The 13045-nt window shown below is 39.3% G+C and overlaps 1 protein-coding gene across 4 annotated transcripts in view; it reads left to right on the top strand.

The window, feature by feature from the left end:
* Nucleotides 1-13045, top strand: part of LOC120518989 (neuronal PAS domain-containing protein 3) — a 716144-nt gene that overhangs the window by 217184 nt on the left and 485915 nt on the right. For 2 of the 4 annotated variants that reach the window (XM_039742042.1, XM_039742044.1), the window contains exon 2: nucleotides 79-177. The exons of the other annotated variants lie outside the window; for them this stretch is intronic. In XM_039742042.1, coding sequence (XP_039597976.1) covers nucleotides 79-177 — 99 coding nt within the window. The remainder of the gene's footprint in view (nucleotides 1-78; nucleotides 178-13045) is intronic. 4 annotated transcript variants of the gene reach the window in all.

Genomic DNA, 13045 nt, shown 5'->3' on the forward strand with positions numbered 1-13045 from the left:
CACACGTCTGTCTGTTTTGTGTGACTCAGTCTCTCTTTTCTCCACTAGCCTTTAAGAGATTTTCACATTTCTCCACAGCGACCCCTACTGGGAGAGGCCAGCTAATGCCAGCTCCTGTTCAGCTACTAGGCCCAAGACACTCCACCTTGGAGGGCAGCAACATACCTCATCGCCATGGTAATTCCCTCCCTCCTTCCACCACTTTCCTTTCCTTTCCTGATTTTTCCCTTTAGCACCAGCCAATAAAGGAATTTCATAACCTGATGCAGCAGCAACAGCGGTGTATATGGCTGAGGCCAGAAGGTGATTGGTGTTGACTGTTTTGCTCTGCGTGCTTGGGGTGGGGGGAAGGAGGGGATGAGACATTAGCTGTGCCTGCAGGCTCCAGATTCTCTGGGACGGGTTGCTCCATATCCATCCACATTCTGGGAATTCACTGATTGTAAAAAATGTCCATGTTTTCTGCTTGGTCACCTTTTACGGTGGGTCGCCTGCATGTAGATAACAGATCCGGTGCCTGTTAGAGTTAACTTGAATCCTTTTGTTGAACCTCACCATCCACTTGGCTGGCCAGACTTGTGGGATATTCGGTCAGTGTGCAGGTCATGTCCAGTCTGTTTGTGAGTGGCCACCTTTTACCATCCTGACAGAGTGCAGATAATATGGGCAAGCAATCAGTGAATTCAGACAGGTGTGAAAGGAGCTGTATAAGAGATAGATAGATGGATAGATATGAGAGGTACTGCATAAGCAATATAGGTAATTATGACAAACCACTCTCTAATACTGATACTTAGGAAAGGCACTGAAAGAGAGAGCTAATCCCTGCATAACAGATAGATGTGAAAGACATTGTATTAAAGGAAGAAATTATGAGGAGATACGTGGATATGAAAGGCTGCATATGAAAAGCAAGATACAGTAATTATGAGAGACAGAGAGAATCATGATATAATATATAGATGTGAAAGGTGCCATACAGTATAAGACATATTGATAATTATGACAACCAACTCCTATAGATAGATACTGTATAAGAAACATACAGTAGTTCATTCTGAACAGTGATAGATGTGAATGTCACTGAGATTTGTAATAGATGGATATGAAAGGCACTATATAAAAGGTGGATATTATGAGAGGGAACCATATCAGATTAAAAGATAAATGTGAACGACACCGAGAGAGATTTAACGTATTACAGATAGATGTGAAAGGTACTGAATAAAAATACAGATAATTATGACAAGCAACATAGATAGATATGAAGGGCACTATATAAATAAACTACTACTACTGCTATATAAAAGGTGAATAATATGGAATACATAAATGTTAAAGGCAGTAAATAAAACTAATCTTGACAAGGAACTGCATGTTATAGATAAATAGGCACAATATGATAGGTGTCATGAGCATTATACAATGAATATGGAAACACTAATTGAAAGATAGATACATAGAAATGTAAGACACAATTAGATAGATAGATATGAAAAGCAACAGTAACAAGATTATTATGATAAGGAACTACAGTTTTTAGGTTGCATAGATAAACGTGAAAGGCACTAAGTAATATACAGTTAGACAGATGTGAAAGGCACTGCGTAAGAAATATAATTATGAGAGTCAACAATATAAAATAGAAATAAAAGGCACCACAAGATAGAATGATATTATATTATATGAAAGATATTATATCAAGGCACTGTATAGGGTAAATAGATGTGAAAGGCACTTTATATAGATGGATTGATAGATGTGAAAAGCAAAGTATAACAGAGATAGACATTTATGAAGAACAGCTATTCTGAATTAGATATTTTTAAAGGCACTGTGTGATACGAAAGGCAGTACAATATATAACTATATATATATGTGTATATATATATATATATATATATATGTGTATATATATATATATATATATATATATATATATATATATATATATATATATATATATAAAAGGTGCTATATAAGAAAATAATTATGACAAAGAACTATACAGGACATGTAGATGAATTGAATAGCACTGAGTGACAGATTGATGAAAGGCATTATATAATAGTTAGGAATGGCCATTTGAAGAAAGATGGATATTATGATAATGAACTATGTAAGAAATATTGTATATGAAATGCATTAAAATTAACAGATAGAGAGACGGATGTATAGAAAAGATGCTATATGATGCTATATGAAAGAGAGAGCTTTTATGATAAGGGCCCATATAAGGCCGACAGATGGATGAAAGGTACTGAAGGTACTATAGATGGATGGATTGATTGTACTTTATTCTTCCCAGTTTAAATTTGGGTGAATCAGCATCAATATAGAATGTGGAGTTGTGGTGTAAACTGTTGCATATGTGATGATCCTGAACTGTTCAGACAAGCTTCTTTGTTTCTTTTTTCTTTCCTTCTTTTCTCCTTCCTTCTTTCCTTCATTACTTCTTTATTGAATGTCTGTATCTCTGAAAGACACTTGCCTGTATATTATTTTCTTCTGTTATAAAGGGATAAATTGAAGATGGACAAGATGGTGAGAGGTATTGTACAGCTGGATGTCTGTTAGTCCAGATAGTGCCATCTTAGCACACTGTGGTGGAATGATTTGGTAACTAAATGTTGTCCCGCTCAAAGTATTTTGGAGAGGATGTGCAGCATTAGTCGTGATGGCTTTTTATTTGGTCATCATCCTTTTGTTCGCCTCTACCTCCAGTGTGTCCAGGTTCAGTCTGGTAATGTGACTGGCTGTTGTGGTCAATGTATTGAGCTCCTTTTGTTACCCACCTTAGCAAAGTGCATTGTAGAACAGTACACTGGCCTCTTTCTCCATCAGCTTATTACACACATAAAAGCACCTTAGTCTCCTCAAAAAGACCAGGCTGTTCTGCCCCGTCCACCAGTATGGCCTACTGTTTAGATGGACCCCACAGATACTTCTAGGACTGCACCACAGCTTGATTTCAGGGACTCCACAGCCAACTGCTTTGCCTTTTTAATGTATTTTTGCAGACATTTGTCTCTATTTCTTGTTTCTCCACTCCTCCCCATGTTCGTGACGTCTGCAGTGGTGGAGTCTTTGGATGATTTCTGTAGATGGCTTAACTTGGAGTTGCATTAATGACAGTGAGTAGTCTTAAACTGATGACTATGCGTCAACAGTCTGGGATTCTTGGAGCCCATAGGAGCACTAGTGCCAGATCACCTGTTTTGTTCATAAGATGCATGACTGATGCGTAGTTTAACACTTTCTATGCCATGGTTTCCTACATGTAACATGCCCTTCTTTACTATAGGACACGACTTATCACTGTGATGCATGAGGTGTGGATTCTCAGGGTTTGTCCTGCCAGGGCCTCTTACTTTGCTTGTCATGGCTGTGCAGGCAGTACCCACGCAGTCAAACCTGGACAGGTCATGAAGTGAACCAGCCATCTCTTGGACAACTACAACAGTCGTGCTTGAAACTCGGTCACCCTTAAGCCCTTCAAATAAACAGAATGCAAGCTGCATCCATGTTTGCAATATGCTTATTAACAAGAGCGATACGCACTGTGAAATTTACAAAGCCGTGGCTCCTCTGGGGAACGCGGCCCTTTAAAGCTCCGGAACCTGTTCTAAGTTATCAAACTCTGGAGATAAAAGGAGACGTGCAACGAGCGGCCTCTCCATTCCGCTGGGACTTTGTTAACACACTAAAGCAGCCTGATTTAAGCTTGTAAAAAGTCTTTTAATTTTTTTTTTTTTTGCCATCCCCCTTTTCTTCTTCTCGCCTGTGCGCTAATAGAAGGCAGTGCATGTTAAGTGATGCAGACAAAGAGTTATGATAACGTTAGCATTGCGTCGTGCAGGCAGGAGTTGGCGATGACTAATGAATGCCTAAGTGGTTGTTTAGCGGCCGGGCCGAGGCAGATTTGTTTGTTAGGGATTAGCAAGCCACTCTTGGACTGCTGTCATTTCCTGGTATCTTTTATGAGTTGCAGGGTTCACGAAACTTGGGAGAAGATGTCAAGTCACAAAAATGTGCCTTATACCTGTGATGGAACCTAGAAACCTATGAGTCTCCCCAACAGAGTGTGACTGCCAGATGGAAAGAAATCAGCTATTGTATTGTAACTATGTCCATTCTTAAGGCAAATATCTCTGTATCCTTAATAGCCCATCTCAAAATATTCCTTCCAAAGCACTGCCAACTGTGCCTGTGCTCTGCCAAGTCCTCTGTAAGGTTGAATGGCTAACTACTCAATGGCTCTTTACTCACACGTGTTAAAAAGAAAGTCAAAACTTCACTTGGAATGGAGTCGACTCATAGGAACCAGGCAATGATAAGGCAACATTTTTTTACTGCTGGTTCCTGTCAAGCTTGGTTGCTCACAGAAAAGAACTGGTGTAGTTGGTAGGATTTGAGTTTAAGAGAGAATTGATTTCATGGATAAGAGAGTCCTGCTTATTCCATTTCAAATTTCCTTGATGCCACTCACCACCCTAGAGGACCTGTAGTGGCATTTAATATTGGTGTAGTTGGCAGGATTTGCATTTAAGAAAGAATTTACTTTTTAGGTAATGGAGTCCCACTGATCCTTGTGGAATTTCCTTGATGCCACTCGCTTGTTGGACTGTGAGTAAGTGACAGGATTTGTGTTTAAGAAAGAATTGATTTCTCGCTAACCTCTACTTAAAAAAAAAAAAAAAGTTGCAGGGTAACCAAAATAAAGACACCCCCTCCTCCAGTGGCACCCAGGAAATTTCCCAGTGAATGGTTATGATGGACTATTATATCTCACTTGTTCCATGTGGAATTTTCTTCTTGCCAGTTGTCATGCTAGAGGATTTGTATTGGCTTTTAGAGCTGGTGTAGCTGGCATAATTTTATGTTATACTGTAGAAGAGTGATGTCATGGATAACAAGGTGTCACTTATCCCGTGTAGAATTTCCTTGATGTCACTTGCCACCCTGGAGACATTGAAGTGCATTTAAGGATTTGCATTTAAGGGAAAAACGATACTCAAAAAAAATTAGCCATAGGTTCTCCATATTAAATCCTCCCAATCCCTTCCAAAACCCCCCAGAGCCCCTGATGTCCTTGTACCTCGGGTTTAATGTTCTCATCTCATCTCTCTAAGGTCCTACTTATCTCATGGGGAGTTTCATCCATGGCACATGCCATTCTGGATGAGTTGCAATGGTTGGTAGAATTGGTGTAGTTTGCTGGATTTGAGTTTAAGAGAGGACTAATTTGATGGATAAAAAGTTCCTACTTTTCTCATATATCTTCATTTACAATCTTAAGAGTTGTTTCAGTGGCATCTATAATTGGTGTAGCTGGAAGAATTTATGTTTTAAAGTGAATTGACTTCTACCTACTTTCTATTTAAGAAACTTGCTAGCTTGACCTCCAAATTAATGCGTCCCATGTGGCTTTAGAATTCCTACACCCCTGAGGCCTGAGTATCTTTTAAAGTGCTTAGCCTCTAAGAGAGCTTGCAAGTGAATTGTTGTCATGGACTGCAAGGTGTCACGTATCCAATGGGGAATTTCTTTGTAGCCACTTGCCTTTCTAGATGAGTTGTAGTGTAGGGTAGAATTGTTGTGGTTTTACAGGATTTGAGTTTAAGAAAGAGTTCATCGATAACAGGCACCCTCTTATCTCACATGAAATTTCTTACGGCCTCTAATCATTCTAGAGAAGTTTTAGTGGTTGATAGAATTGGTGTAGTTGGTAGGATTTGAGTTTAAAGAGAGAATTGATTACATAGATAATAGTGTACCTTGTGACTCACATGAAATTTCCTTGTTGTCTTTTACCATCTTAGAGGAGATGTAGTGGTTGGTAGAATTGGTGTAGTTGGCAGGATTTCATTGTAAGTGAAAATTGATTTCATGTACAAGAGAGTCCCACTTACCCCATGTGGGATTTCCTTTATGCCACTTATCATCCTGGAGGAGTTGTAGTGGTTGGTGAAATTGATGTCGTCTGCAGGATTTGAATTGAAGAGAGAATTGATTTCACGGAAAACAGGGTCCCACTTATCCCATGTGGAATTTTGTTAATGGCACTTGCCATCCTAGAGGAGCTTCAGTGGCATTTAGTGTTGGTGTAGTTTGCAGGATTTGAGTTTAAGAGATATAATTGTTATCACCCTACTCTCCCCAAGGTCATGAAGCTGTGAATTTGATAGAAGGGTCCTGATGAAAAGGGGCTCAATGACATCATCCAGGACAAAATGAAATGACCCTAACCTTCTGTTATCAGTATCAGCTTTTCTTGTGCCAGTCTGTCCATGCTGCAAGGTTCAAGTTGCTGAGAATGCCCTGAATTGTAATCACAATTTGAATTGCTTCTCACTGGCGCCTGTTGCATGACTGCATTACTTCAAGCATGGCTTATTAGCATGGAGTTCAAGAAACACCTGAACTGTTAGCTGCTTTTAATTGCGAGGCACGATTGAGCCAGTTTCCTTGAATTTGTTGAATTTCTGTACTGATTGTTTTGCCTCAGTGATAGGACTTCCAGTGGTGCTTAAGTGCCACAAGGACTGATTATTGAATCTAATTTTCCGTGATTTGCAGGCCTGCCAATTACCAAAAAATAAAATAAAATAAACAAACAGCAGAGTCACAATTTGGGGATCTGTCAGCAGCTCATATCCTCAAAGTCATTATGGTCTAATATGTCTTCGGTGGAATGTCTTGCTTCACCCAGGGTGACATTTAATTTTGTGGTTTGATACCTTGTTTTATGAAGAGGATGTTGAATTCCAGCTTTGCCCAGTAGGTGGCAGCAGGGTGTGCCCAAGCTCTTCCATCTTGAGTTTGACCTCCTAGTGTGTTATTGTTTTATTATTAAAATCACACATTTTTAGTATTTTAATCTTATTGCTACTCATCCTAGGTTTCCGTGTGGATTGCAAGTGCCCGCTATTACCCACTAAACCTGACATTGATTATGGTAATCAAAGTGAGCTAAGCTTGATTAGAAAGCCCCTCTATACCCTGAGCTGCCATCTCACTTGTGTGTATTTGTATTGATGGACTGGGCAGCACGGCACTGGGCACTTTGTCATATATATATATATATATATATATATATATATATATATATATATATATATATATATATATATATATATATATATATATATATATATATATATATATACACTGTGTGCACAATTATTAGGCAAGTTGTATTTTTGAGGATTAATTTTAATATGGAACAAACACAGTGCTATCAGTCAATCCAAAATGTTAATAAACCTGAAACCTGAATGTTTCACAACGGAAATGTGAGTGTGAACATCATCAGGGGAATACATATGTGCGCACAATTATTAGGCAACTATTAGTGTGCAGATTTATTATGCAACTAAAGGAAAATGAAAATTTTCCCATCTCACTTGTTTATTTTCATCTGTTATAGTGAGAATAATAAACAAACACCTCAAAATTTACAAATAAACATCTCTGACATTTCAAAAAATAAATCAATCAATCAATGACCAATATAGCCACCCTTCTTTCCAATAACAGTCATAAGCCTTTCCATTCATGGAGTCTGTCAGTTTCTTGATCTGTTGACGATCAGCTTTTTGTGGAGCAGTGACTACAGCCTCCCAGACACTCTTCAGAGAGGTGTATTGTTTTTCTCCCCCGTAAATCTAGCGTTTAAGCAGTGCCCACAAGTTCTCGATAGGGTTTAGGTCAGATGAGGAAGGGGCCATGTCATTATTCCTTCATCTTTAAGGCCTTTACTGGCTGGCCAGCAGTGGAGAACTTCGATGCAAGTGATGGAGCATTGGCCTGCATAAAAATCATGGTCTTTTCCTGTATCACTGTTTGAAGAAAGTGTCTTCAAAAACTGGCAGTAGGTTTGGGAGTTGATTTTGAGTTCATCTTCAATGCAAAAGGTCCAACTAGCTCATCTTTAAAAATACCAGCTCATACCAGTACCCCACCTCCACGTTGGAGTGGAGCTCTGTGCCCATTACTGATCCACAGGTCCATCCATCTGGTCCATCAAGAGTCACTCTCATCTCATCGGTCCATAAAACCTTTGAAAAAATCTGTCTTCAGATATTTCTTGGCCCAGTTTTGACGTTTCAACTTATGTTTCTTGTTCAGTGGTGGTTGGGTTTCAGCCCTCCTTACCTTGGCCATGTCTTTGAGCACTGAACACCTTGTACTTCTGGGCACTCCAGGTAGGTTGCAGCTCTGGAATATGAAAGTACTGGAGGATAATGGGTTCCTGGTAGCTTCACGCTTGATTCTTCTCAAATCTTTGGCAGCTAATTTGCGTCTTTTGTTCTCAACGCGTTTCTTGCGACCCTGTTGACTATTTGCAACAAAATGTTTGATGGTTCTGTGATCACACACCAATATCTTAGCAATTCCAAAAGTGCTGCATCCCTCTGAAAGACTTTTTACAATTTTTGACTTTTCAGAGTCAGTTAAATCTCTTTTTTGACCCATTTTGCCTGAGGAAAACTAGCTGCCTAATAATTCTGCACACCTTGATATAGGGTGTTGATCTCCTTAGGCCACACCCTCCCTCATTACACAAATACACATCACCTGACGTGCTTAAATCCAATAAGCATTCAAGTTAATACAGCTTGGAGTTGGAATATACGCATTAAAAATGATGATATGGTCAAAATACTCACTTGCCTAATAATTGTGCACACAGTGTATATATATATATATATATATAAATAAGACTTTATAAAAGATCATGGTGAGGTAAGCTTGGCTTGAGTGTTTGCACCCAGAGCACACTTAAAATTGAACTCATTTCTTGTTTGCGTGTGGTAGAGTCTGTTGAATTTGTACAGGGGGCCAGGCCATTAGGCACAAGATGAATTATGGATGTGATAAATCAGAATATATCATGCTCTGTGATTATGATCTATCCTAATACAGTATATCATTTTTTTATGATCTTGATAGATCACAGCAAGCTAAGCTTGGTTAAATGCACCATTGGACCCCAATCCAGCCTCTCACTTATGTTTGGTACAGGCTGTTCATTTTGTATTAATGAACCAGGCAGCATGATAATTCATAAAATATTCTTTATTTTATAATTGCGATAGAACACAGTGAGCTAAGCTTGGTTGGAATGCCTTGTTGAACCCTGAACCCTCTTCTCACTTCTGTGTGGTACAGACTGTTCAGCTTGAAGCTTTGGACTGGGCAACTCAACACATGATGGTTTATGATTAGGATACTATAAATCACAATATGCCATGCATTACAATTTTGTTAAATCATGGTGAGCTAAGTTTGGTGATAGTGCCCCACTACATCCTGAACTGACCACTCGCTTGTGTGTAGTACAGACTGTTCAGATTGTATTGTTGAATCATGCAACGCTGCACAGGGTGATATGTTTATGATAAATCGTCATATAATGCATCATGAGTATGAATGATCACAATAGGCTAAGCTTGGTTAGAAGGCCGCATTGCATCTTGAACCTACTTCTTACTGAACCGTCTTCTCACTTTTGTGTGGTACAGACTGCTCAGTTTTTATTATTGACATAGGGGGCTTTATGACTATGCTAAATATGAATATGTCATCCATTTTGATTGTGATAAATTATGACATATGCAGTACAATTATAATAAATCATGGCGAGTTAAGCCTGGTGAGAATGACCCATTGCACCCGATTTCTCACTTATATGTGGCACAGACTGTTCAGTTGGTCCTGGCGACTCAGCACAATTATTTGTTGGTTTAATTCTGACAGTAAAGTCACTTGACTTTATGATTATGATTAATCACAATGTGTCATGCATTTTGATTGTGATAAGAATTGCAATTATTATGAATCGTGGGAAGCTAAGCTTAGTGAGAATGCCCCACTACACCTTGAACTGACCGCTAACTTGTGTGTGGTACAGACCTTTTAGTTTGAATCAGGCAGCTCTGCACAGGGTCATTTATTTATGATGTATGCTTATGTTCAACCTCAGTGAGCTAAGCACAGTTCGAATACTGCACTGCACCCTGAACCGACTGACTTCTCACTTGTGTGTGGTACAGGCGGCTCACTTTGCTTTGTTGGACTGGGCAACTCAGCATAGGGTGATTTGTTTATGATGAATCATCATATGTCATGCATTATCATTATGATAGACCACAGTAAGCTTAGCTTAGTTAGAATACCCTACTGTGTCCTGAACCGACTTCTTGTTGAATTGTCTTCTCATTTGTAGTACCGACTATTCACTTTGTATTCTTGTACCATGCAACTTGAAATGGGGTGCTTTATTATTGTACTAAATCTGAATATGTCATGCATTTTGATTATGATACATTTCAATATATCATGTGTTATAATTATGATAAGTCACATTGACCCAACCTTGGTTAGAATGTTCCTTTGCACCCAACATCTCACTTGTATGTGCCGCCGACTGTTCAGTTTGTACAATTTGACCATGGCAACTCAACATAAGGTGGTTAATGATTATGATAAATCACCATGTGTCATGCATTTTGATTATGATAAACCACGATATATCATGCATTACAATTATAATAAATCATGGCAAGCTAAGCTTGGTGAGAATGCCCCACTACACCCTGAATCAACCACTCACTTGTGTGTGGTACAGGCTTTTTGGTTATATTGTTGAGTCAGTAAATCTGCACAGGGTGATTTGTTTATGCTAAATCATCATATATCATGTAGTATGATTATGACAGATCACAGTGAGCTGAACATGGTGAGAATGCCACGCTGGATCCTGAACTGACTTCTTACTGAACTGACTTCTTACTTGTGTGTGGTACAGACTGTTCAGTTTGTATTGTGGGACTGGGCAGCTCAACATAAGGTGGTTTATGATTGTGATAAATTTCAATATACAGTATCTTGCTTTTTTGATTATGATCAGTCACGTTGTCCTAAATTTACTTAGAGTGTGCTAGTGCACCAGATTTCCCACTTTTGTGTGGTACAGACTGTTAAATGTGTTTTGTTGGACCAGACAACCTGATACAAGGTGGTTTAGTGTTATTTATATATCATGGGTGCTCCGGTTTCCTCCAACAGTCCAGAGTGATGCAGGTTAGGTAGATTGGAGACGTTATATTGGCCTTGGTGGCTGTGTGGTGTGTAAGTGAGTGTGTTCAATTGCAATAAACTGACCATTTGTCCAGGGATTGTTCCTGCCTTGTACCCTTTGCTTGCTTGTATAGGCTCTAGCTCCCTGTGATCTTGCTCAGGATCAAGTGGACTTTGAAAATGGCATGGTGTGATATATGATGCATTCTGATAATGATAAATTGACATGTATTGCATTATTACTATAACTAGTTATGGCAGGTTATTGAATATGGTGTCATAGCCTTGGTTAGAATGCCCCACTGCACCCTGAACTCATTTTTGACATGAGTGTGGCACAAACCATTCAGTTCCTATTGATGGACTGGGCACATGGCAGTTGCATTTAATTGCTTTTTAATTTGTGACAAATCACTACATAATATGCATTATAATTAACCTAAGTTAAGTTGAGCTAAGCCTGGTCCCAATGCCACATGACACCCTGAACCCACTTCTGACAAGTGTGTGGCTCAGACCATTCAGTTTATATCGATGGATCGGGCGCTTTGGTATTTATGGTATATCTTGATTTTTGATTATGACAAATCACTACATGTCACACATAATTATGACAAGCCTGGTTGAGCTAAACCTGGTCAGAATGCCCCACGGCGCCCTGAACCCACCTTATCCACATTCTCACTAGCCATTCACTTTGTATTCTTGGGCCGGGCACCTTGGTACAGGATGCTTTAAGGTATATCAGGAATTACAATTATAATAAATCAGGTTGAGCACAGCCTGGTCAGAATACCCCATTGCATGCTGAACCAATTTCTGACGTGTGTCACAAACCATTCAGTTTATATTTATGGATTGGGTACCTTGGTACTAATGTTATGTCATGCTATTTGATTATAGCAAATCCTGAGATATCATTAATTTGGATTGTTTTAAATTGGGCTGAGCCATGCCAGATCAGAATACACCATTGCACCCTGAACCCATTTCTGACATGTGTGTGGCACAAACCATTTAGTTTGTATTGAGAGTTCAGGCACCTTACAGTATATCATGCTCATCAGTAATGACAAATCACTACATGTTGTGCATTAGAATTAAGATAAGCCAAGTTGAGCTAAACCTGGTCTGAATGTCCTATGCCACCCTGAACCCAATTCACCCACATTGAAACAAACCATTCACTTTTTAGTGGTGGACTGGACACTTTGGTACTTACTGTATATCATGGTTTTTGATTATGATAAATCACTATGTCAGGCTGAGCTCGGCCTGGTCAGAATATCCTGTTGCACCCTGAACCCACTTCTGATGTGTGTTGGGTACAGACTGTTTAAATTAGCATTTCTAGACTGGGCACATTGGTAGTTAGGTGTATCGTGATTTTTGATTATGGTGAATCATGACATATCATGGTTTGTGATTGTGTTTAGTAAGGGTGAACTATGCCTGATCAGAATACTCCATTATACACTGAATTGACAGCTGACACGGGTGAGCCACAAACGGTTTTGTTGGTATTGATGAACCACGATATTCTGCACAGTGTACCTTGATTCCCTGAGCGCTTCGTACAGGCACTTGGATATCTTATAAAAGCGAAATCAGAAGAACAAAATTTTTTGCTTAACAATTTTGACCATAGAGTTAGGGGAAAAAAAAAAAAATACACCCGAGGACGGAGTTGTGCAGGCTGAGTTTAATCTAACGTGTGGCAGGTGGCCTGCATTTGCCAGACAAATCTCTCCAGGGCCAAGACAGCTCAGCAAACACATAAATCCTTTTCTGTGTGTCATCGAGTCGCACATTTAGTTGCCATGGGGACTTTATGAATGCAGCCGATATTCCGCTCGTCAGATTAGTCCTAAACTTTACAGCTGTTACCTGCTCTAAATACCAAATGGCAGCGTGCAGCCGAATAACTGGCGCGTTAACTCGGTCTAATAAAGTTGAGCGC

This window comes from Polypterus senegalus, chromosome 18 (genome assembly GCF_016835505.1).
Source record: "Polypterus senegalus isolate Bchr_013 chromosome 18, ASM1683550v1, whole genome shotgun sequence".
In the NCBI taxonomy this organism is placed as follows: Eukaryota; Metazoa; Chordata; class Cladistia; order Polypteriformes; family Polypteridae; genus Polypterus; species Polypterus senegalus.